Source organism: Chrysemys picta, chromosome 9 (assembly GCF_011386835.1).
Source record: "Chrysemys picta bellii isolate R12L10 chromosome 9, ASM1138683v2, whole genome shotgun sequence".
NCBI lineage: Eukaryota > Metazoa > Chordata > Testudines > Emydidae > Chrysemys > Chrysemys picta.
This window is the reverse complement of record NC_088799.1, coordinates 84,022,399-84,049,374: the sequence shown is the minus strand read 5'-3', so window position 1 is coordinate 84,049,374 and position 26,976 is coordinate 84,022,399. Positions and strand designations below refer to the sequence as shown.

At 44.4% G+C, this 26,976-nt stretch overlaps 1 protein-coding gene across 2 annotated transcripts in view; it reads right to left on the bottom strand.

The window, feature by feature from the left end:
* Positions 1 to 12,462: 12,462 nt before the first annotated feature.
* Positions 12,463 to 26,976, bottom strand: part of LOC101939914 (G-protein coupled receptor 12-like) — a 29,547-nt gene continuing 15,033 nt past the window's right edge. Inside the window, exons 1-2 of one of the 2 annotated variants that reach the window (XM_042851033.2) lie at positions 23,250 to 26,976; positions 12,463 to 22,036 (exon numbers count right to left, since the gene is read on the bottom strand). The exon at positions 23,250 to 26,976 is cut by the window's right edge and continues 15,033 nt beyond it. In XM_042851033.2, the coding sequence (XP_042706967.1) occupies positions 20,949 to 22,034 (1,086 nt within the window). In that variant the 5' untranslated portion in view covers positions 22,035 to 22,036; positions 23,250 to 26,976 and the 3' untranslated portion in view covers positions 12,463 to 20,948. The other variant, XM_065556588.1, reaches the window with a different exon arrangement.

Sequence of the window (26,976 nt, the reverse complement as noted above, 5' to 3'; positions counted from 1 at the left end):
AACTAATGGGGAGCGGAGAGCGAATCCAATGAAATGAAGGCAGGCAAACAATGTGAAGCTTTCAAGGCGATATTTGCAAATGATATGGCTCACACTTCCTCCACCTAGAATGAAACTGACAATAAGCTGCCTACATGTTTGACACCTTTGTTAAATGCAGTGTGATACAGCAGAATCTTTGGGTAGCAGGGAATATATATGGAGTAAAAGTTTCCATCCCTTTTTCTTATCATGTCTACATTTTTATGTAGTTATCCAGCTCTGTGAGACTCTCACCGGGGCGGGGCAATACAGTGTCCATACTCCGCTCACTGTGGGTGAAATTCTTTCCTGTGCAGAAGCCCAGACCAAGGAATCATTTATATCCCACTTTAGCCCGCAAGTTGGAGTTTAAGTGATGCAATAGGGGTTGAGCCCGCCCTTTGCACAGGTGTGAAATCCAGCCTCCCTTCATATTTTCCCCAGGAGCATGGCAATGTGCACTTGGTTACATTTCTGTTTCTTGTTAATTCAGTGCTGGGGGGACAGGGGGTGTTTGCTGCTGGTGAGTGCATCTTTGGCACAGAGCCTCAGTGTCACCGCAAATAATATCATTACACTCATTGATTTTTTTCAGGAGTTATTTCTATATGGGGAAGTTTAAGATTTTCCTTCCATTCGAGTCAGATTCATCACCAATGCAAACTTTTTTTATTTGGCTTTGACTGGATATTAAAATAGCTAAAAACCTTTCCCTGAAACGATTTTTTTAGGAGTGATTTAGACTTCCCCAAGTTAATAACCTTTTTAAGCAGCTTGACGTGCCCGTGGAGCATTTGGAATGATACACTCACATAGGGTACATCTACACTACAGCGGGGAGTCGATTTAAGATACGCAAATTCAGCTACGTGAATAGCGTAGCTGAATTCGACGTATTGCAGCCAACTTACCCCGTTGTGAGGACGGCGGCAAAATCGACTTCTGCCGCTTTTTGGCGGCGGCGCTTACTACCACCTCCGCTGGTGGAGTTAGAGCGCCGATTCGGGGATCGATTGTCGCGTCCAGACGGGACGCGATAAATCGATCCCCGAGAGGTCGATTTCTACCCGCCGATTCAGGCGGGTAGTATAGACCAGACCATAGTGCTAGTTTGACCATACTATGAGACTTTTCCCCACTGCTTATTCACAGTATTGAGAGGTTTCACTGTGTGCTATATGTGGTTGCTAGAACTCTTGTTTTATATTCTTTTTGTAGCAAGACATTGGAAATGCTGCATTAGCAAAATTCATTATCGACACAAGTGCCTTTTATGGAAATTGACATTACATTTCCATGGAGCACGGGTGGGAGGAGGGGTGTTTATATGAAATCATCAGTAACACGCGGACCAGGAAATGACATGCATGCACATAGCATTGTAGAGTTCTCAGCTAGTTTGGGGAACTCCACACAGCACCAAGGTAGACCCACACAGTCAGTCTAGATTAATTTTCTGCTTTAGCTACCCCAAGGGCTGCTTTTGACTATGCCTACATAGGAGCTCCTCATGCGATCCTTTAAGCAAATGGGAATGTTACCATTTATCTCACTAGTACGGGGCCCCTATCACCTGCCTTGAGCTCAGCTTGCCAGCCTGAGACTTCCTGTTGTTTTTGCTTTGTCCTGGGCCTGTCTCCTTTTGTCCCTGTTAAGCCAGGGTGATGACAGGAACAAACAGAAGCTGGTGGCTGCCTGTTGGCTGCTACGCAGGGGCCTGTTGGGGCTGGGAAGAGCACCCGTTGCTGTGAAGGTGTCTGCAGTTCTGAGTAGGGTGATGTGTTGCATTTGAAGAGTTGGACGGCTACATGTGGCGTTTGAGCTTTATTTTGATTGCTCCTCAATCTAGCCATTCAGAGTTAGCCCAGTGTAATGACGTCCCTGGATGGGTTGGCTGCAGGGATTGAATTTGGGCTCTCTCTATTTACTAGCATAAGCCTTTACTGCTTACGCAAGAGGACCAAGACTCATAATCCACGGTTCATGGTCCAGCCAGTAAGAGTCTCACTTTGCTGGTGAGGGTTACACCGCAGTCCCCAGAAGCACTAAGATTTGTACCTAGGTGGTAAATTTTTCATTTTTGGTTCCAGTGGTTGTTTTCCCAGGATTTAACTTTTCCTTCCAGTACAGATTCCAGAAAAGGGGTGGCTTGGGGGGAAGAAACAGCGCTGCAGATGGCAGTGAAACCTCAGCTCTCCCCCCCCACAAAGAGATCTGTGCCTCACAAACTACGACAACACAATATCAACCAGGATTCCGGCTGCTCACTGAAAGTGGATGTAGTTTCCCCCACCAGATGCATGTATGTGGCACCAATGTAGCATTGCTCTAAGCCTTTATTCTGGTTGTGGCTAACCCAAAGCCCTCCCCATAAACTCTTCCATCTCGGGGTGGGAATCAGTTGCAGAGAGGACTGTGCATAGAGACCATTGTGCAGCTGGCATGGCCACACATGTATCTGCTTATAAGCATGTGTTCCGTGCCCCCTGTCCTTTGGCCATGCCCTGTTATGAACCTCCAATATTCCTTTCTCAGCAGCCTTGTGGAGCTTTCTATCTGCAGACAGTATTTTCAGGGGAACCAGAAGTGAAGCTGCCATCTTCCACTATGTGACTGGCATGGATTTGGGCAGTGGTTTTCTGGCAGGTGCCCATGCACAAAATGAGCCAGAATTCAGTCCAGGATATTAGTCTGGATTTCTACGTAACACATGCAGGTCCCAAATCAAGCCAATGAATCCGTTCACAAATGTTGCTCAGTGCAAACAATTCCTTTCATTGTTACTAATCAATGGATTGCGCTTTATGGTAACAAAATCAGAGCGGTTAAAGGCAAACTGCAAACTTTTCTTTTTTTTAAAAAAGTGAAAAATCTAGTACGGTGTCTCGGCTGCTTAGTGACACACATAGTATGTGGGACAACATACAGGCCTGGCGCTGTCCATGTTCTGGCGACATCATTCCCAAACATTGCTGTTCCAGTGAGATGGGTGTTCATGCACAACGATAGCCACCCACCGCACTTAATAACTACTCATACCATGGACACTTCACAGGAATGATGCAGTGCCCTCTGGCAACAAAGGGGTGATGGCCAGAGGCCTAGATGCTGCTGCTACCCTTCTTTTCACAAGTAATCCCATTGACTTCAGTCGGGTTATTTGTGTGCCTAAGCACTACTCAAGTGAGTACAGGCAGGCAGGATTGGGCCCATTAACTCTTCTGCTTCACGGGACAATCTCTTACTATACGCGTGTACAATGCCTTGCACAGCAGGACTGTGATCTCAGCTGGGCCTGTTGGCACAGCTGTAACAAAACAATCAGTGAGACTGATCAGCTCCTCTGGGGAGGGGCTGTGTTGTTTATTCTTCTGGTACAACCAAATGGGAACTGAATAAAAAATGAGTACGGGCCATCCCAGGACTGGACACTTGGAGGGATTCACCAACTCTGGCAGCGAGACTGTATTTCTTACAGGTACACTGCAAAACTTCGGAAAAGAAGGAAAATCTCTGGTAAAGTCCCCAGATCAGTACGGTTCTGTGTGTGCAGAGAGGCAAATCCCAAACAAGAGCATATTAACCAGGCCTCTTTCCTGGCCCTGCTGGGGCACCCATTCCGATCCCTTCTCCCCCCTGCCGCTGCCCTCTGATGAGTGTCCTCTGCTCTGCTCTGGGGAGTTTGAGATGCCACCAGCCCTTGCAAGGGGAGACTGGCTCCTGAGTGGAGTGCTTGGGGGGTACAGGAAATGATTTGCATGGGTCTTAGTTTTACACTGTAAGGTCACGCTTACATCTGCAATCACTGGCTCTTCATGAATTGTTATTGAACACTTATACAGAGTCCTCACTTGGGCCAAACTTCGACTGCTGTCGGAGGGAGCTTTCCCTGAGTCAGGGCTGTGCGAAAACAGAGCTCCAATCTGGCCCTTAGTTACAGTCCAGTAGCTTGATCGCTAGGTCAGTTATTAAACTACTTCTCTGAATGGTGGATAATGACATATCTTTCAGCTGGTCTGTGTCTCTCCTGGCCACATCCCCAGAGATGGCAGAATTGGGAGCATTTCTAGACCTCTGGGCTCTGGAGTATAATTCAAGAGTCCCTTTTATCCTCTAAGAACTACTACTAAGGGCTAAATTGTCCTGGTACACTGGGCCTTGCAGAAGGGGGTGGTGCAAAAGTGCATTGCCGGAGAGGGAGCTCCTGGAGGCCTCAGCATACCCCGGGACTAGGAGCATCACACACCCTGTACCTCCTGTGAGAGACAGGCTCCTGGCAGCGTAGTGAGGGGCAGGGAACCTAGGATATATTTGGGAGAGCATAAGGATGTCCATTGTAGCTGGTCCCTGTGACGGTGTGCAAATGGGGGGTGGGGGCTTCTGTTTGCTCTTCCCACCTCTTGTGCATCTGTGTACACAAAGTGTCCCTCCATGTTTGTTTAGCTTTGCCAGAGGAAGCTCAGTGTGCAGGTGTGAGTTGTAGCCACGCTGAATATGAAATGGGACTGTAGATTTTCCATCACAAGCAAGATGCTTCCCTTTTGTTCCGTAAGAGTGGTTCTGGGTGTGATCTCGGCAAGTAAAAGAATGGGATGGCAGCAAGTAAGGGATGTATTACACACCAGACCAGTGTGTGAAGAAGGCTCATCTAACTTGAACCATACAGTTGGCACACTGGTTCTGCATACATTGGGTTATTGGGACATCCACTAGACCGAGCAAAATGGGAGATCCCATGTCGGCGTCTCGTAGGCTCACATAATGGTTTTTACTTTTTAAAACTTATTATTTTTTTAATTGAATTTCCTTTTGGTAAAAGTGATTAACAGGAGAAACAGTTATCTCCACCTTGTGAGTTTGCACATGCTTCAAGATATGTCTTGATGACTGATTTGCATTATTATATAGTTGATATAAAAGAGATGTTCACTGTCTAAAGGGGTCTTTTAACTATGTGCACTTAGTCAATAGCTCAGTATGTGTTGCTGCTTCTATCTATCTACTGTACATAGTTACTAAATGTAAGCAAGTGTATTTTTCTCAGTGTTGTGAGTTCTACCTGTCTTGATGCTATCAAAGAAAGGTATGAACCATATGGTTGCAAAATGAATTTTCTTCTGTACAATCTATAGAGGAAAACTGTAAAGATTTGAAACCTGCTTGTAACTACATTTGTTAAAAAATGTTGTACAACATAATCCCAGACTGTTGACACTTTATGCATGTGGTAATAAAAAGAAAATAAAGATTTTAAGAGGTTTATGGTTTATCTGTTTGGGGCTATCTATTGTTTTCACATTCTTGGGTTCTTTCTGGTTGGAAAGAGATTTAAGAGTGTGTTTATTTCTGTTAAAAATGGATGGATGAACATCCCTGGTGGCTTAAATCCTCTGTATCCACAGAAAAGCTGTGGAATGGGGAGGAAAAAGACATTATATCACCTTACCCCTTAAACAGAGGAACCCCTTTTAAAATATAGGTCTCTTTCCATATTCATTCAGTCCTCAACCTCTCTGCTGAGAGTAACAATGAGTCTGCCAATTGGTTCCAGTTCTGGTGGCATTTTAGCAATCTCGACATTTGTCCACTAGGAGACATACCAACTCATTCTGCCTAGCCATCAAATAGCCTTCAGTGGCTGTTAGGCTGTGGTCACCACCACCCTGATCTGGGATCACAGCAACAACCTAAAAGCAAAGTGTTCCATAGTCAAACACTTTTATTACAGAAAATAATTTGTTAGCATTGTGGAGGTTAGGATCACATCAACAGAGCTAGGCAGAAAGTAGTTTTGCAAAAAGTTTTGAAATGTCAAAGTTGGTTTTGTTTCTAAGTGTTTGAAGTGGAACCATTTTTTTGTTTTTCTCATACCATTTTTGAAAGAAATATTGAAAAAATAGTATCAAAATGATTACTGATACTTTTTGTTCAGCCCGTTTTGGAGTAAATGGGATATTTAGATAACCACTTAGATAATGGTTTTGATAATATTTTGTATCAAAATATCAAAGCAAAGGCATGGCATTTTTATTTTTATTTTTGCAAAAAAGTTGAAAATGTCAACTATTTTGCAAAAAAACCCTGCCAAAAACAGAAAAAGGCCATTTTTTCAAATGAAAAAAACCTTCTTGTCCTTAGCATTTTGACCAGCATATTAAATGGAGGATCAGACTAACCAGTGGCTGAATTCTGTTGAAGGCTCCCTAAGCAGAGCTGTGTTGAAGTGAAACATTTTGCAAAGATTTCCCAGAGTTGTCAATAGGCCTGATTTTGCCCCTTGCTGATGTGCATATGGAGTAACTCCATTGAAGTCAGTGGAGTTACACTAGTGTCTCTCTGGTGCCCAGGAAGTGAGAGGAGAATCTAGCCCAGTGTGTCAAAATAATATACTAGAGGCTCTTCACTGCCTTTTTCTTTCATTGGGATTCCTTAGACATCTCTTGACAGTGATGCACATCTCTTCAAGGTAAAAGCACAATCTGAGCACGTGCTCACGGTCAGTGAATTTGCAAGTGAGGTGTACTACAGCCATCACTGGCATGATCCTTACATTGGCATCATGTGCCATTAACGTTTCATGCTGAACAAATAATCCTCAAACCAGGCTCATCTCCCCAAGGTGAGGATAGAAACCACAGAGGACCAAATTCACCCCTGACGTAACTCAATTGACCTCGCTGGAGTTGCAGCAGGGATGAATTTGGCTTGTTATCTAAAAGAGACCTAGCTGGAATTTGACATGCCTCTAAATTGGACCAAGCAGGTCAGATTGTGATTATTGGCACCTTAAGGAATAAACCTGGATTAAGTTATGTGTTGGCGTAGAGCAGGATGAGTCATGAAACACACAGAGCAACTCACTTCAGGCCTTTCAGGAACTCCTCTGCCTGTTAACACTAGGGAGCAGTGAATTCATGGGAAAACCACATCTATTTTATACTGGCCTACGCTGTCTTGTAACTGCACGGGCACTGAACAGAGCCCATTCATCTGCTGCCCTCATTAAGGACCAAGAAAAAAGAAACAGAACAAAGCAGTGAGGAAGGCCAGCTTTCCTGTTTGTATGTATGTGTGACGGGGCGTGCGGGGGGTATGCAGCACCCCCCTAGTCAGAATGATATCTGAGTAATACTCACATAGCACCTTCTGCTTCGCAAAAGGATTGGGCCCTATCTTTTAGCACCCTCCTCCTACCAGCCCAGACTTCGCTCCTGCTAAGTCCATTCACTCCCTGGCTTAACTCGGAGCTCTCTCAAGGAACCCAGGGAAGCAGTGTCCAGCAGGATTAGCTGTTTTATTTTAAGCCTCATTAACAAACAAACCAAAACCTTGCAGCCTCCTCTCTCAAGGTCTGTGCAGGCCGTGTAGGCCCCTCCCCAGATGTGTCCCTCCCAACAGTAACTTCAGTAACCAAACTTTCCTGGCTCTTACCTCAGAGCCTCCACACAGTCTCCCTTCTGCCCTTTTGGTTTCTGGCGCAATTCGTCTCTGCAGCAGCTCCAATAGCTGTCCATTGGGAGCACAGCCCCGTGCCCCTCCGCTTTGTGGAGGGAGTTCTCCTGCCAATTCCTGCTGCCCTCTCTTTATAAGGGTCAGCTAACAAAATTCCAGCTCTTTCTCAGGTGCAGTGCCAGCCAGCTGCAGGCCTCTGACCCCCGAGGAATGGTCTCTCTTATGCCTTCACATGCTGCTGCTGCTTTTTTGACTACTACAATAAAAAAGGATCAAGCTCTATTTATTTATGCTCAATCCCCTTGTCATGACACAATTGGAATCATAGAAACTGGGGTGGGAAAAGACCTCATATATTTCACTCATCCTGTGACCAATTATCCTTTCATTCTCCATTGCTTTGCCTGTTCTAGTTTTAAGCATCTCAAGCACTTGGGCTTCTACCAGTTCCCTTGGATAACGGTCGAAAATGAAACCCATTTGCAGTTTTTTCCTGCTGTTTGTCCAAATAATTAATTATCTTCCTAATATACTCCTATGCATCATCCTATGTATTCCGCTCCCTCCTTGGTGTATTCCTTCCCACTTAGGGGTATGTCTACACTGCAGTGAGACACCTGTGGCCGGCCTACGCCAGCTGACTTGGGTTCGGGCTAAGAGGTTCTTTAATTGCAGTGTAGACGTTCGGGCTTGGGCTGCAGCTTGAGCTCTGAGACCCTCCGACCTCACAGGATCCTAGATCCCGGACTCCAGCCTGAGCCCGAATGTCTACATTGCAATAAAACAGCCCCTTAGCCCGAGCCCCATGAACCTGAGTCAGCTGGCATAGGCCAACCACAGGTTTTTAATTACAGTGTAGACAAACCCTTAGTAGCTAAATGAAATAGATTTGGCTCAGAACATAAGAACAGCCGTACTGGGTCAGACCAAAGGTCCATCTAGCCCAGTATCCTGTCTTCAGACAATGGCCAATGCCAGAGGGAATGAACAGAACAGGTAATCAACAAGTGATCCATCTCCTGTCGCCCGTTCCCAGCTTCTGGCAAACAAAGGCTAGGGACACCATCCCTGCCCATCCTGACTAAAAGCCATTGATGGACCTATCCTCCATGAATTTGTCTAGTTCTTTTTTGAACCCTGTTATAGTCTTGGCTTTCACAACATCCTCTGGCAAGGAGTTCCACAGGTTGACTGTGCATTGTATGAAAAAATACTTCCTTTTGTTTGTTTTAAACCTGCTGCCTATTAATTTCATTTGGTGGCCCCTAGTTCTTGTGTTATGAGAAGGAGTAAATAACACTTCCTTATTTACTTTCTCCAAACCAGTCATGATTTTATAGACCTCAATAATATCTACCCTTAGTCATCTCTTTTCCAAGCTGAAAACTCCCAGCCTTATTAATCTCTCCTCATATGGCAGCCATTCCATACCCCTAATAATTTTTGTTGCCCTTTTCTGAACCTTAGCCAAGTCCAATATATCTTTTCTTAGATGAGGCGACCACATCTGCACGCAGCATTCAAGATCTAGGTGTACCATGGGTTTATATAGAGGCAATATGATATTTTCTATTTTATTATCTATCCCTTTTTTAATGATTCCTAACATTCTGTTCACATTTTTGACTGCCGCTGCACATTGAGTGGATGTTTTCAGAGAACTATCCACAATGACTCCACTATCTCTTTCTTGAGTGGAACAGCTAATTTGGACCCCATCATCTTATATGTATAGTTGGGATTATATTTTCCAATGTGCATTACTTTGCATTTAATCTTGACTTGTAAATCAGTCCTTTTATCATTTTGGTTGCTCCCCTCTGAATTCCCTCCTCTTTGCAGAGCATCCCTTTCTTCAAATGGCTTAATGGAAGACAGCCTGCTAACATTCTTTGCCACCTGCCATTACCTTTCTGAAACCCACCAAAGTTGCATAGCAATAGCGTATACGATTAGATTCTCTCAGGTACCTGGCAATAGGCATCATAACTCCCACGCTTGCTCAAATGAATGCACATAGTGCAAAATTGGTGTTAATGTGCCCTGTATTCAGACTCCCTTCCCACAAGCCAGCTCTTCCCAGTCACGGTAAGAATGAGATTGACTTAAGAATCATGAGGGTATTTTTAATATATTGGATTCTTTTTTTTCTTTCTGTGTGCACTTGAGTCACATTTTTGAGCTTTTCTCCATAACCCTGAGAGCTAGAAACTTGCTTTTTTTCTGATGGAAGCTGAGATTCTTACGCAATCTCTCGAATCCACAAACTGCTGCTTTCAGTAAAACACTTATTCCCAGACTCAGAATAAAATTGTGAGAGTTGGCAACACTGTCAGATTTATGACATTTCACACATGAAGTCTTGCTTAATGCAAAGCTGAATGTATATCTTTGTCCAACAGCCATGCCTCCTCGGACTGGGATCTCCACTGAAGATGGGTCCTGGAAAATACTTGGCTAGAAGACCTCCCAGTAAGGATTGGTCTTAGTGATGTGATTAAATGTAGGGTGTTCTTCCCTCTGACTCAGTAGCAAACAAGTGCTGCAGAGGAGGAGTTAGGCAACACAGCTGCAAGTGTCTTTACAAAAACCCCATTGATCCTGACCATTTGTGAACACTGAAAATCTCAGGGTCCTTGTGCTAAGAATAGAGGTGTTAGCCCAGTGATTAATCTAAATTCCATCTTGAGTTATTATCACTCTCTCGCTGGTATTTTAAGTACAACCTATTACCCTGGGCCAAGATTAAAAAAGAGAGAGAGAGAGCCAAAGGCTAGGCACTTAAAAAATAGCCAATTTTACAAAAGTGCTGAGCTCCCAGCTATTGCCCTCAATGAGAGATTTTTAAATACCCAGCACTTTTGAAAATCTCACGACTTGCTTAGTGCCTAAATGGGAGCTTTGGGTAGCTGAGCTCTTTTGAAAATCTGGGCCTAGGAGCCTAATTTTAGGCTCCCAATTTTGAAAAATCTTGGCCTTGATATCTAAACATCTACCAAAATCCCCCTGCGCTTTCAAATGCATGCGGCATTCTTCTTCACTTTTTGTCCTGGGTGCCCAGTGTTGCACACTGTGAACCAGCTGCTGCTCTCCATTCTAGAGGTGATGGCATCACTCCACCAGACCCCAGAGGACTGAGCTAGAGGACTGGGCACTATGGGCCCGGGCAACAGGAGTAACAGCAGATCAGAAGAAGGAGAGCTGACTTTGACACAGTCCCCCTCCCTGCTGGATCTGGTGGTGAGCTGGAGATAGGCTTCCCAGTGCAGCAGATGACTTCATGACATCCTTTGGTGTTGAACAATGTTCATAGGCCTAAGCCACCCAGATCCATGTAGAGCTGGCTCGGAACTTCCTCAAAGTCCTGAGATGCTGGAATCCAGATAAGGTTTTGGTTGGGGCCCATTGGGCTTCATTTCAGTTGCTTTTACCATGTTCTTAGTCTTGCTTTTCCTATGTGAATTCACTGCTGGAGAAAGTCAATGACTTTGACAGCTCTGCAAGCTGAAATGCTCGATTCACCCCCTAATAGGTACAGCTCCAGGAATAACAGTGCAATGGCATTCGATTCCTCCTCACGCCCCCACATCCCTGACCTATCTGTCTGATCCCTGCCCTGGATAGATCGCTTCTAGGAAGGAAAGTCTCGTTCAGTTTCCATGCCCATTTAATTGTTCGGTTATTTAAAAAAAGGACTTTGGCATCATTCAGTAATGAGCCCAACCCCTAGGACATACATTAAAGACACTGCCGTATTTTGGACTACTACTATGGAATACTGTTGTGTTTGTCATATGGAGTTTTCTCTTTGGGGAGCTTTTCTTGCGGCCACAGGCTCCTGGGTGGTGATTAGGGGGAGGGAGGGAAACAACGGCCCCTCCCCCATGGCCACCAGCAAGGGTTGGGCCCTGCCCCCCTCTGGAGCCAGAAACACTGAAGGAGCAGGCAGCCAGTGTGAATTCCCCACCTTCCTGAGGCTGGTGGAGCTTGGGCTTCTAGCTTCAGCCCTGGGGTGGCGGGTTCTGGTCCCCAGCCACAGGGTCTTTGGCCCAGACCCACTGGCTCCCACTGCCTCCCCCAGCCCATTGGCCCTGGCCACATTGCTTCCTCCATCGCCCTGGCCCCTGCTGCCTCGCTACCCACCTCCCCATCCAGGACTTAATTTGTCCCCCAGCTTGTTAGGGCTTTGGAAATTTGCTGTGAAATGTGATATTTGTATGTTTGTTAATATCACTTTTCACTGCTCCCAGCTAGCTAACAAGTCTGCTGCTGGGAAAAGTGATATTAACAAACCTACAGATATCATTTTTCATAGCAGCAGACTTACTAGCTAGCAAGTCTTAAAAAAGCAACCAACAAAGCAAAAGAAACAACAACAAAAGACAAGAACATGCAAGCACCTTATTTTTGTTTCTATTCTGTTTAGGTCCGGTAGAGAATAGAGACAACTGTACATTATTTGTATTATTGAATTAAAAAACCAAAAACCCTTACATAAATAAATTACAATAATTTGGCCATGTCTATGTGCATACTTATTTGTTTTTCCTAAAGTTAATTAAGTATTTTAGGAAAAATTGTCAGCGCAGTCACCAGCAAGAGTTGGTGGCCGCACTCTGAGGCCACCAAAAAAATTGTTGTGAGAACCCCTGGACTTAGGGTGACCAGACAGCAAGTGTGAAAAATCGGGACAGGGATTGGGTGGTAATAGGAACCTATATAAGAAAAAGACTTCCAAATTGGGACTCTCCCTATAAAATTGGGACATCTGGTCACCCGACCTGGACTAGACCTAGAGATTTCAGCGAGACGTCTCATGTAGATAAATCCTACTTGGGTGAGTAGAGTTTGCAGAATTGGGCCAGTAGGTATCTGATAGCCATCAGCTCAATTCACATAGGTCACTGAACAGCTGTTTTTAATACCATGTTATATAAGTGATCTTTTCTGGATTCATTTATCTGAATAAAAACACAGACACAAACAAAATGGCACATACCTGGGACAAGAGCCCAGATCTTAAAATGTTTTAATTTTGATTTTTTTTCCATTTTCTCTTGACAAATCACTTTAACATTTTTATTTACAGTAATAAAAATAAATTACTCTTAACCGATGCATGTATAATATACACACTAGAGATACAGTGCAATAACAGCATTGATTTATTGTCACTTGTTCATAAAGTGCATTGCAGGGGCTTTATTTAATCATAACTGAATGGGAGCGATACACTTTCCTTTGCAATCAACTTACCCATTCAGATTAAAAGGATAATGAAAACAGTTACATAAAAATAATTTGCTGTCCTGATTGTTCTGATTTTTTCCTAGTTCCCAGAATAATAAGTAAAATAGTTCAGAGACAATGTATGTGGGTCTGATCCCACAAGACCCTCTGTGTATGATATTTCCCTTGACTTCTCTGCACGCAAAAGGCTTGCGTTATTGGGATCTAGATCGGTCAAATGACTTTGTTCCTTCAAAAGGCTTCCCTTTTGTTCACTACTTTCGCCAGCATTATACAGACAGACAGCATAAAAGCTATGCACCAACCAGGTCCCAGCAAAGCATTTAGGCACATACTTAAGTCCACATTCCTATTCAGCAAAGCATTTTAAGCACACACTTAACTTTTAGCAAGTGGTTAAGAATGGGCTGCAACTTGGGATACTAGTCCTTCTGAGGGCTTCAGTGGGCCCCTTAGCTGTGTATAAGCCATCCTTGGTCCAGGGATGACTTTCATCCACAGAGCCTGAACCTGCGTGCACTCACACCACTCCCCGATTCCACTGGATGCAGGTTGAACCCCAAAGGGCCCACTCGTGTGAGATGCCAAGAACCCCCTTACAAGATGCTGAACACCCTTACCCCCTGCCTGAAGCCAATGGAATCTGAGGGCAACTCAGCACCTTGCAGGATGAGGCCAAACCCCTGGATCTGGAGCGATGCCCCGTCTTAAAAAACAGTGCGACTCAATCAGATGTTTAGGGCTACATTCTTCCCTAAATCCATGCCTTTCCCATTGAGGTCAGCGGCAGCTGCCGGTGCAGATTTGCGAGCAGAATTTGAATTTGGATCATTGACTTTTAGCTAGGGTTGTCCGTGTGCTTCCAAAGGGAAATTTGGCCTTAAGGGCACAAACTCTCCAAAATATAATGAATACCACAGGCCACATTCTGCTTTCAGTTACAGTGGCTTAAATCCATTCTCTTCACGAGAGACTCCAGATTTTCACTGGTGTAGCAGAGCAGAATCTGGCCTGTATTTCTTAAATCTGGCTGAGTTTATCAATTTATCTTTAAAGGCTAGATGCACCTTCTGGTTCATAAACAAATCTCTTCTGACACTGCCGGAGTTGTGCAGCTCCACCCTCAAAGTAGAGCTGTTATTAAAGCCTGATAGCCGGAAACCTGTCCCTCCGAGTTACCGTTGATCGCTATATGCAGGGCAATTTATTCCGCTAGGAGCCTGATTCTGATCTCATGTTGGTGTAAATCAGGAGTCGCTCCACTGACATTAACTGGTTTACACCAGTGTAAAACTTGTAGTGGAGAAGTGAAACAGGCCCCAGGTGCTGTGCTGCATCAACTTTAAATCTAACATCTCCTTTGCCCATAAGTGTCTACATTCTCTTACAGATTTGTTCATTAGTGAAACTTTGCATTGGGATAAGAACTTTTCCTTAGGCAACCCAGGTGTCTTATCCCCTTGATCCTGCAATAAAATCATAACATTGCGTTTGTGACTTCAGAGTCTATTGATATGATAATGTGCTGTCAGACATTCAGCCTCCTGACCACTGTAGGATGCATAGATTGTGAAGGGGAAAGCCTTTGTCTAAAACACAATTATACTTGACATGAAACAGAATTTATCAAGGCACCCGTTATTCTCCTAACCCTACCCAGTTAGTGAAAAAGCCGATCTCCTGCCTGATACTTAGCATGTAGCTTCACTTTAGCATTTCTCAAGTGGATCACAACAACACTTTCCATATTGTTTTTCCAGTTCTAGGCTACAGCAGTTGCAGCCAGAGATGGTTGGTTTTGGAAAATGTTGCCAGTAGGATTTGATTTTGCAAAACCCATGGCCAGTTTGGATCCAGAGCCCATTTTATCCACATCTCCAGAAGTCTGGGATAAAAGGGTGTTAGAACAATGATTCTGGATTGCCTTCCCTAGTTATAGACTGTTCCATCTCTCTGCATAATTCACTGTATAGCATTTCATAAAGTTTTCAACTCTCTTCTTAGGGTCACAGGAACAAAAACCAAGGCAACTGCATTAGCTATTTTGTAACAGACAATTACGCCTTTATCATGATGATTCAAATGAAATTGTAAGAAGATCCCAGCCCTGCCACCTCACCAAGAGAAAAAGACTGGCTTTAACAAGAAGAATTAGAGGCAAATACCGCACGCATCATACACTTATTCCTGACAGTTAAAAATGTATTTTGTATGCCACTAATTATCACTATACATTGATACAATTTAAGTAATTATGAAGATCAAAGGCTTACTGTCAAGTAGAGTTAGACCCAAAAATTAGGTTTTTGTAAAAAAAAAAAAAAAAAAAAAAGGAGGACGAACTTTCTAACAATGTGAATAGTAATGTTTTCATGATTTTTATTCTAAATTCAATGAAAACTATTTGTTTGGGATGTAAAAATTGTCACTGCAGTGTTTTGATTGAGACCCCAAAGGTTGTAACTTTCCTGCTAGTGAAGTGAAATTGGTTTGACACAGAACGTGAAAGTGACAACTACAGTTTCACGGACCAAACTGAGGGCGGGGGGAAATAAACAAAAGATAAAATATATTTTAAAAAAAATTAAAAATGTCAACAATCTAAGGTATGGGTAGTAACACTGATAAAGGCATATTTTTAAACATATGAGACCAGATCCATTAAGTTCAATGCAGGTGCCCCCATTTGGCTTGTGACAATGTCCCTTTTAGCTGTGCTCCCAAGCTTTTCAAATATTGTGTGTATCTAAGGAATATTTTCCCTTCCCCTCTCCTTCACTTCCACCTCCCCTCCCAACCACCCACCCACCTAGCTACCTACCTAGCTACCTCTCAAAAAACCCAACAAAGAGCAACTTAATAAGTGCTTCCTACAACTATGCTGCTAGCTATCAAACATGTGGTAGGAAAGAAAAGGCAAACAAGACACCCGGATGTGAAAAAACTAAAAAGCAGATTCATGTTTCTCTGGTCACTCTGAAAGAACACTGGGGGTGGGTTTTGGTGGTGTTAAATATTTTGTGCAATTGCTTGAGGCCAAATTCTTTGCTGGCTTGCACTGGTGTAAATCTGGACTAACTCCACTGAAGTCACCGGGAGTTTTATTGGTGTAACTAAGATCAGGATCTGGCACTTCATTGTCAGTCAAAAGCCTTTTGCTTGCATGTGAGAACCTTGCATTCCAAGGGGGAGCAATGTCTGAGGATCAAGAGTGTCTCAGTGAAAGACACTGGGGCCAGATCCACTCTGCCACTTACAGTGGTGAAAGGAGAGGAAGCTGCTGGAACTGGGCTGGGGCGACAAAGGGAAGATCAATACAGACGGCACTTGATCTGCAAGAAGACTATGTCCCTTTGGGATTTGCCATGGTGATGATGATAAGTGAAGGGAGGAGCAATAGCTCCACATGAGGCAACCATGGGTTTGGGGCTTCACAGCTTGGGAGAGGCTGGTGCTGGGGAAGTGGCTGCTGGGCGTGGCATGCTACTCATAAACATGGAGCAAAACTCCATGGTAAAATGCTACACAGGTTAGTGCTGATCTGAGTAGTGTTGACTCCCCACACTGAAAGATTTCATCCATGCAGAGGGCAGCAATATGCAGCAGCAGCGGGGGTGGAGGAAATAGGGCCAGGGCATAGAACCTGGCTATGGCATGTCCCTGATTCTGTATGTTGCCCACGATTTCCTACCTGCACTTGGGTTTGCTGGCATTGTTCTTTTTCTTATTCCAAAAGGCAGCCGGCTCTGCTACAGAGATAGGCATAGGGGCTCCTGCTCATCAGTGATCTTTGGTAGGTAAGTCAGTCACCCCATCGCAAGAGGGAATGATGAGGGGTCATTTTCACCAATTGTTTCAATGATGCACAGTTCATCTGTCTAAAGCTGAATTAGTTCACTCTGAACAAGGTGGCAACCTAAACAACAGTCAAACAAAATCCATGTGCTACTCAATAAGGTGGGAATGGGGAAGCAAGGATTTGGTCCTATGGAGAAATCAAAACTTTCCTGATATTAATCATTTGACCTTAATAGGTATAGGTCTGCAGTATGTTCTCGCGGATATGCAAAGATGCTGAAGATCACTGTTACTATATGTTTAGTGGATAAATAACCTTGACTACATACTGAGCGGTTCCTCCAAAGTACGTCAGATCTTCAGATGGTGTGAATCAGTTTAGGTCTGCTGAAGTCAAAGGATTTATGCCAGTTCCCACCAACTGAGGATCTGCCCTTTATGCTCTGTAAAGCTACTGTTACCTACTTGTATCTCTTATTAATATGACAATAATTAAAGCAGACTCACTTCAATACCTCAGCATTTCAAACAGCTTGTGTCAGTTTTGGTTTCTTTATCGGACCTAATCCAACAGGAGGATTCTTGCCAATAAGCAATGGCCCACATTCCCCAGTGCACTCCAACTGCTTTGTGCAACTCCCATAATGCAAAGCAGCTGTAAGTTTGGCTCAGCTGACTAGTTAAACTGTGTTTACAACTGCTTGGCATCATTAGAGTGCTGCAAAGCATCCCCTGATATATCAGGCCCTATCTATCTCATATTCCTCTTCCACCAGATATTCTACAGTGGTGTAACTCTACTGACTTCAGTGGACTTCTTCCTGATTTACATTGGTGTGAGAGTGAACAGAATCACGCCAAGTGTTTTGTAGCAATGCATTCCATGGACTCAGCTTTGAAAGACAATAGAACATCAGTGTGTTATCATCTTGCATACAGCTTTACTAACTTGGTAAATATTTCCAATAATTAACCTAGCTCTCCTTAATAAATATTGACAAAGAGAGAGTGCTGCAATGTCGAGCTGGTCAAAATTTTTAGTTTAAAACTTTTTCCAACAAAAATGGACTATTTTCATACTGCAAATTTTTGAAGAAATGTTCTGATATTTCCACAACTCAATTAAAAATAAACTTGGAGGGGGGACTTCAGGTTTTTTCCCTTTTCTATCCTTCTTTTTCCTGTCCTTCCCTCGTTTTTCTGATAAAGGTGGGGTCAGGGAGGGAGAAAGGAAAAAGGGAGTGAAAAGGCAAAAACAAAACAAAACAAAACCCAAACCTGATTTTTTTAATTCAAAAATTGAAAACTGTCAATTTGAAAGCTTCAATTTTTCTGTGAATTTTCAAATTAAGAGTTTTAGAAATTCTTCATGAAACATACTTAGCACTTTTTGAACATCTCTTGTTGCTTCTCTGAGACAACCACAAGGAAAGAACTAGATTAAAATGTTTCTCCAAAAGACCTGGGTCCAAATTTACCTCTGGTGTAGTTTCATTGGGCCAGATCCCGATACCCTTATTCTCAAGGAATTGCACAATGAATTCCATTCACCTATTCCATAATTAGCACCACTGGAGCAGGGTAAGATACTATTTAATGTGAGCATCTGACTTTAGCCAAGTGATTTCAATGGAGTTACACCCGAAATAGATTTGGCCAGGTAACAGTATCTTAGAGGACATGCTCATCTAATCTCTGACTTTTACATGTCAGTTTATAATCAGTAACTTCCTCATTTTAGCTAATCACATCCTAATGCAACACTCCTCCTCTGAGTGTCTGACATTGAGGACCATAAAAGAACATTATTTTGCTTTGATTGCTATGCACCTATGTCATAATTAATCCTCAGATCCCTGGAAAGTGAGTAAATTTCATTCACACCATTAAACTCCTTATGAGGAAAATTCTGAAATCAAAACCCTTGATAAAAGGGAATCAACTGGAAATCCAAGAAAATGCAAGATGTTCATTTTAGCTGTGTGCCTAGAGGGAACGTTTAAATGCTACATTTGATTTAAAAATACAAAATAAGCTGCCCAGAGAAACAAAAATACCTGCCCTCTAGATCAAGTCGTATAAAAACATTATTTCAAAATGTTTTTAATTAACTCGGCATTGAGTTTTCACATTTAGGAACTGCAGGAGGTTGTCTGCAACCATGGAAACAGAATAATAAATAAATGAACAGCAAAAACCTTAAATTAAATTGTACAAATATTGACTAGACTTTGTGCATGTTGTACATTGCTCCTCGTAAAAAAAACTGAAAAGCTGGGACACCTTTAGGAGCTAGGAAAGAAGTCCAGGCCCAAAGCACACATTTGAGATTCACAGTTTTGTCATGTGCACTGAGCTTTGCTGAGCTAGAAAGAGACCTTCATTGCACAGCTCCATAGATAAACGATTGGTTCGCCTGTATTCAGACATAAATGCGGACACTTTGTCCTTCATGGAACTGTAATATTTACATGCGATGTTCTCTCTTTTGTTGTTGTTTTTTATATAATATAAACCTAGGCCAGGTTTGCGACTGATACTGCAGGGATGAGCTATTGTTTGAAAGAGGGAGATTTCTGACGTTTGTAGCACAGGTTCCTTTCTAAGGGAGATAACGCATTTGGAGCATCGATCTCACAGCACAGCAATTTCCTCGCAGTGCGTTGAGAGAATAGGCGGTAAGACAAACCCCCCACTCAAGAGGCAACCGTGGACATTTCACCTATAGAACAGAGTCCCTGTCTATCTCTGAAGGTTATTTTGGTTTTAAAGGAATGCACTAGTCCACTTCTTGGCCAAAATAAAGCACAAGATGAAGGACACTTCATCATTTTCTCACTAACACCGCAAAGCACATGATAGAGTAGAGGAGCGTGAGGCTAGTGTAGCTTCTCTATTGAAGCAAGTTAATCTAGTAGTTTCGGGAACAAGACGTGTGACGATGTAGGCTTCCCTTTAGAAGAACCAACCACGTTCAGAATATCACTCTTTGGATCATATACCCCCACCCCACACCCGGTATAAGAGATCAGCATACTATATTAACAATACTGCTAAAGACAATGTGTTATACCTGCACTGGAATAAGTGAAAGATTAACCTAGGTTCCGATGTCAAGAAAACCTCATCTCTGACTTTCTTCCACTGCTTTCATCGCCCTGGCAGGGGGATTAACTAGATAACCTAAAAGGTCCTTTCCTCCCACCTTTAGATTTGATGATGCGCCGTAAGCATATCTTTCAGCAAGGAGTTCTCTTGACTCTCACATTATAATAATAAACAATAATCATACCTTAAAGTGCCTTTCATCCTGCAGGTTCTCAAAGTGCTTCACAAACAAACGAGATATAAATATACAGGCATCACTTCACCCACCACTGAAATGCAGCCACCTCTGAGGTGCAATGCAACAGCTGAACAGCACATAGCAACACTATACAATTGTTTAGGACAGCAAGTGAAGGGGAATGGCCCTCATTTGTTCCTGTCTCAGGATCGTACTTCCTTTCCCCAGCTTAAAGGGGCCAATGAAAATCTTTGACTTCCATGTGCTTTTTTTACAAAAATAAACATAAAATCGTAAGACAGGCCACTTGTCCTCCTACCACTGCCCACGGAGCTGTCCAAACCTCGTGGTGCTGAACCGGTCTGGCATGAAAAATATTGGCAGGTTACCGCATCTCACAATGTCCCTTTTATTATTGCATAGCAGAGCAAAACCTGATTATAGTTTTAAAAAAATCACCACCACCACCACTAAAAACCCCTAACCCACCTTTCAGGCAGCGAAGCCCCCTGGATTTGGTCATTTTTTTAACCATTCCAAACAAACCCAAACTAACAGCAAGCAAATATCGTACACGTTTTTCTAGATCTTGCCTGAGCCCTCAGCATCAGAGCTGCGCTGGGCTCTAAACACGTCCCAGGCCTGACTTTCCCCCGCACTTGACAGGAGTTTGACTTGGGGTGACCCCCAGTGACTTCAGTGGTGTGTGGCGAAGGGAGAGCTGGCCCGAGGCCTTTCCCCGTTCCTAACCGGGACCTTCCCAACGGCCTGCCCCTCGCTAGGAGGCTTCAGAAGTAAGTAAAGAGTTGCCCGGGCCCTTGAACATTTTCGGGCCACAGGTTTGGCAAACGTGCTGCTCCCCCTTTCCATTACACCGAGATGAGAAAAAGCATCAGGAGCTGATCTTTTTTTTTTTTTTGATCTTTTTGTTTTGTTTTTAAATTAAAAATAAATAACATGTGTAGGAAAATAAGCATTTTTTAAAGGAGACCACTCTTGTGGGTTTTTTTTCTTGTTGACATCTTTTTCCAGGGAAGGAGACGCGTCGGTCTGGGATTCCTCCTGCTGGTGGTAATACATCATAACAACGCGGAGTAGGAGAGCATGAAACCATTTGACAATCCGGGCGGCCAACCCCCCCTTATACATCACTGGATGTCCTGGGTCTGGAGGAGAAGGTGGAAGGGATGCACCCGCAGCAGGCCAGCCACAGGGACTTCTGGATGTCCGGGTTCCTGAAGGCATAAATGACCGGGTTGATGAGTGAGTTACAAGTGGCGGGCAGGGCCAGGGAGTAGGTGTAGACGGCGGGGTAGCTGGAATCCGCCACCAGCGAGTAGATGGCGAAGGGGATCCAGCAGAGGGCGAAGGTGCCCAGGATGAAGGAGAGGGTGGAGAGCCCCTTGCGGGTGGAAGTGGCCTGCGCCGTGGCGATGAACTGGTGCTGCACGGCGATCTGCTGGGCGTGCCGGAAGGCGATCCTGCAGATCTGCAGGTAGAGCTGCAGCATGAGGGCGAAGAGCAGCAGGAACGTGACCGCCAGCACCGCCGCGTTGTCCTTGGTCACCGGCCGCAGCACGCTGCAGGTGGCCTGGTCCCGCAGGCAGTTCCAGCCCAGCAGCGGCAGCAGCCCCACGCCGAGGCACAGCAGCCACATGAGCAGCAGCATGGCGCAGGTGAAGCTCAGCGTGCGCTCCGTGTGGTAGGTGAGCGCGTTGTACAGCGACAGGTAGCGGTCGATGGTGATGGCCAGCAGGCTGCAGACCGAGGCGGAGAAGGCGGTCAGCAGCAGCCCGGCCGCGCTGAGCGCCACGGCCGCGTTGGGCGGCTGCAGCAGGTACTGCACGGTGAAGTTGCCGACGAGCCCCAAGCCGGCCAGCAGGTCGGCCAGCGCCAGGCTGCCGATGAGCAGGAACATGGGGGCGCGCAGGCTGGGCGTGTAGAAGAGCACGGCCAGCACCAGCGCGTTCTCGCAGGCCACCGCCGTGCCCGTGGCGCACAGGGCGATGTCCCAGGGGCTGACCGCTCCGCCTCCGCCTGCCGCCGCCTCGCCTCCTCCCGCCGCCGCCGCCGTGACCGGCTCCGAGGCAGAGGAGTTGGACGGCCAGATGCTGCTGCGGCTGCTGCTGGGGAAGGGCCTGGAGGAGGCATTGAGGAGGACCCGGAGCTGCTGCTGCCGCAGCTGCTCCTCCATGGCGGCCGCAGCTGCTGCGGGGTTGTGGAGCATCGCTGGAGAGGAGGCACAAGGGACACAAGACAGGAGACAAGGGTGAAAGCAGCATCGAAAGAGCCTGGATTATCCACCCCCGAGCGCGGGGCCGCAAACGACACCACCAGACCCGCTGTCCCAGCCTGGCCCCCAGTATCCCCAATGCCAGTTGCACTGGGGACTGATCTGACACCGCCAGGATTAAACCACCAATACCCAGCCTGGGCCAGTCCCCGGTGTCACACACCCCACCCGCCTCCGGCAGCTGAGCGCGAACGCCGCCGCAGGAAACACCCCCAAACCAGACTATTTGATCTTTAAAAAAAAAATCAGGCTCGATCTTTGAATAAAATTATTTCCCTCCCCATCTTGGCTATTCCCCTTCCTTTCCCCTGAAGGAACAGCTGGAGATTCGTCTGATCCCGGGTTCCTTCTAAAAAGCTGAAGGTGAGCAGAACCGAGTGTCGATAATTCCCCCGTCACAATGCTCTTTGCATTCGTTCCCATGAAAAGGGAGACGGTTGCAGAGCCTGTTACACGTATAGAGAGCTGCAGCTGCAGAGCCGGGGGAGAACGGTTCCAACACTAACCCTTGGGCACAAGCAATTTGTGGGTTAAACAGAGCAATGGCTATATCAGCTCGTCCCTTGGTTTAAATGTATCTTTCTGACCAAAATCATTTTGCTAGTAATAAATAAAGATATAGTATTTGTGGCCAGGCAAGCCTGATACTTAAGCAACCCTTCTGGTTACATTAGAACCCAGTGAAGGCTACAGACTAGAAATATTCTACATTAACTTTGCTGGTTTTCAATACTGGTGCGCTCAGGGGCTGCTGGCTGCAAACAACTGCAGAATCTCAGCTGCATTAAACATGGTCTTCTTGCATAGTAAACCCCTTGCACTAAGTAGGAACCCTTTAGCCCCACTCCATCACATCACCTCCAACGCCTTGTATATATCGTCTCACATTTCATTGTTATGAAAACAAAAGTTGCAAAGGTCACAAATGGTTTAGTCCGGAATCTCTTCGTCAGGGTTTTTGCTGCCGCTAGTGCTGTTCATAATGCAATTTACCAGAGCGCTAGGATTAAAATATTGAAAGGGCCACCTTCTAACCAGCTTGCTTTCCAAGCTCAATACAACGCAAACACCCTTCCCCTTCCTTAGCCCGCAGAAGAGAAGTCAAACACATGCAACAACATAGGCAGACATGGATTTCTGTTGTTTTACCTTTGTTTGATTCTTGCTGATCAGCTTTCCCCCTTTTTTCGTGCTAGTCCTTCCAGTCCTTGGGATTAAGCTTCATTCCTTGGTTAACATTGCTAATAACGTTGGCAGATTGCTGGCATTGACTTGCACTTAATATTCTTGCCCCATTGGGTCTGCTGATATATCTCAACTCTGACGTCAAAGTCTTCACTTATATTCATGATCAGCTCCAAGTCTGTGAATCAGGGAAGCTGTGATCAGAATAACAACTAGTCTCCCTCCCTTGTTCCATATACACACGCATACACGAGGAGATACACATATACACATACACAGCGAGAGAGGCACACACACATACAATCCTCTGGAATTTCATTCATAAGATTTCAGAGACACTAGGACACACCTCCCCCAAGGTCAAATCTTTCACACCTGCATCTTGCGGATGTAGATTGGGTTACAGCTTGCTATGCCTGCCTAGGCATCCGGGCAAGATAAAGGCAAAACAAAGGGGGAAGATATATTTTTACTGCTGATTCTGATAAAAATATTTGTGTTGGCTGATGGGCAGTGACTATACTGTGCACCTACGTGTTCTGTCATTTGACCAAGTGCAATGCCCTTCAGACCATTTTTCCCAGAGAGCAATTCAAAGGCAATTCAAAAACCCAACCCAAACCCAAACCCAGTTTAGTAGGAAGCTATTCAAAAATGTATTCTGTACATTGCTGAAGAAAGACATTATTATGGATTGTCATCTGGCTGACAAAAATTGATTTCTGAACATAAAGTGTATATTAAACCTGAAAGCATATGTAGCTGTGCCTGTGCATGTGTTTATATGTGTGTGTGTGTGTGTGTGTGTGTGTGTGTGTGTGTGTGTGCGTTTGCATATATGTGTGTGTGTGTGTGAGTGGGTGGGTTTATTATGCCTTGTATAAGCCAGTCCCAAAAAAATCAGTGCTACACCAGCCACAATTATCTATACGTGCAACACATTTGCCCAAAAAGCGTATACATACAGATGCAGATTTGTTTTATTACATAGATAGTAAAAGCTTCAGTCTAGAGCTCAGAAATATGCCTAATCCCTCCTCACCCCCTTTGAGATGGACTGTATTTAAAGTCTAATATTTTTGTGCTTGGACAAGAAAGAATGCTGTCAAATTTGACATGCCGCAGTCTGCCATCCTTAGTGCAAGGGAACCTGCGAATGATATTGATGGGCTACAATGACAGACTGCCATGGACTGTAATGGAGAAATACTAGAAGAATATTTAGTGTTGCATTTGCTTATTCTGCTCCTTTGTATTCCAACCTTATAACCTGGAGAGGTGGAGGGGGGAGAGGATGTGATATACTATAACTGCAGTATCCCCCCTACAAAATATTGCTTCATATCACCGCACTGCTACAATGGAAGGTATAAACAAATTTCCTCCCTAGATATTCTATTTGGATGGTACTCATCCTAGAAAGATCACTCCAAAAGGCATAATGATTTTTAATAACATGAGTGGTTTCATAATCCATAGAGTAGGTAGTAGTATTAAAATAGGAATGCCAAGAACACAGATCAACAATATAAGATAAAACGTGTATTTCAATAATATTTTAATGTCACAAATAAAAATCTGGGCTCATTTATGTATATTTTAAAAATGTAACCATACTGAATAAACTAAAATAATAATCATTATTATTAACAATAGTAATAGTTACTTACTATTATTTACTTACTTACTAATATATGACTTACTATTATTAACAATAGTAAGAAATACTGGCTACCTAACACTTCTTAGTTTTCAAAATAATGCAGATTACCTCTATATAATCAGTGAAATGAATACTAAGTGGGATTTACAGTAAATTCCTATTTAGGGCAGATATTTAGGGCTCTTTTTCATCAGGTTCATGGCAGTATTATGATCTGAATTTAATTGAGGCAGGATTTGTCTTCACCTAGAAGAATCATTTTATGCATCTAGGTTCTCATGCCAGGCCTATCTCTGGAGTATCTGAGATAGAGTTAATAGTCTCCTGTCTGGAGTTTTTTGCTCATGTGGTTACATGGCTGGTGTGTGCAGAGGGAGAGGGAACATGAAAAAGAGAGTGGGAAATCTAAATGAGCAAGCTGAATGAATACACTCACACTAACAGTAATTATACTGTAACACTGGAAGGGCAGGATGTCAAAGAATATTTGACAGACTTTGCAACTACAGCCTTGTATGATAAGATAATGGTCCAAATTGTGCTGCTATTATTGATCTTTGCTATAATTGCATTTAGAGGCCTTGATTGGTGCTCAGGACCCCATTGTGTGAAGCCTTGTACAAATCCATAACAAAAAGACAGTACCTACCCCACGAGTTTAGTCTATTCAATCTCAGTCCCACTGAAGTCATTAGGTCCCGTTGTGGGAGTAAGGCAAGCACCATTTGGCTGAAGAAAGAATGGATGATTTTAAAGTGGCGTGAGTACAATTCTCCCTCCCCCAGGATAAAGACATGAGGGGAACTGCTTCATCTACAGAACTTCCCATCCTGGGGAAGGAGTGGGTATCACCAGTTGGGGAGAGCTTGGCTAGGGAGCTAGAGAGGGATTCAGGGGCCCCAACACTATGGAGGAAGCACCCCAGGCCTGTGCACAGAGGCCTTTTCCCCTCTAGCAGATCTTGTGGGGGAGCTACCAGTTCTGGTGGGCAAACCCTCTCCTCCTCTCACAGGGAGAACTCAGAGGAAACTCCATGAGGAGAACCCCAGAGAACTTCCTCCTCCCCCCTCAGCCTGCCCATGGATTTGTCTGTGGGAGGGGAGACCTGGACCACAATATGGAGTCTGCTTCTAAATGTCATGCAGAAGCTCCTAGAGATGTGAAAGGATTGTTTTACAGCGCTGAGTTCCCACTTTAAACATACAGGGGCAAAACTTGAAGCCTTAACTCAGGGAAACCTCCACATGGATTTGATTGGGGTTGAATAAGGACTCAGAGTTTGGCCTCCAGCAACATGCTATTACATGCATGGGTTTGTATGAGGGAAGACACCTTCATTCCTATAATTGTAAAGTCACATCACCTGCATTCTTGGATGGACTTTTCAGAGGCTATGGCACATGATTCTGCCTTCCTGGCATTGCCTTTGATGGCATCGTGAGCTTTGTTTTTATATTTAGATTGAGTATCGAATTCCGTAAAATAATCAAAGAACAGTTAAAAATGATCACTCAAACCCAGGTGCATCCATCAGACTGCCCCAGGGCAGTGCTAACAAGTGTGATTGGGTCTGACACGGCTCGTGCACCCCCAGGTTCCCAGCGACATTGGCCGCACTGGAAGGTAATCTTTACATAAGGAAAAACAGTTCTTGAGTAATGTCTCCAATACAAGCCGAACCCAGCGATGAGCAACTCCTGGGAAATGATGAAGTCGCTCATCTGCTATTGACTACAGTGGAAGATGAAGGTGCTTAGCACTTGGCAGACAGACTCATGGCCAATTAGAAGCAAAAAACCCCAACATGCTTTCCCTTCAACATTAGGCATTCATAACCTCTGGGAGAGAGAGAGCGAGCGTGCAATTAGATCTTTGATCTACACCTCTACCCCGATATAACGCTGTCCTCGGGAGCCCAAAAATCTTATCGCGTTATAGGTGAAACCGCGTTATATCAAACTTGCTTTGATCCGCCGAAGTGTGCAGCCCCGCCCCCCCGGAGCACTGCTTTACCGCATTATATCCAAA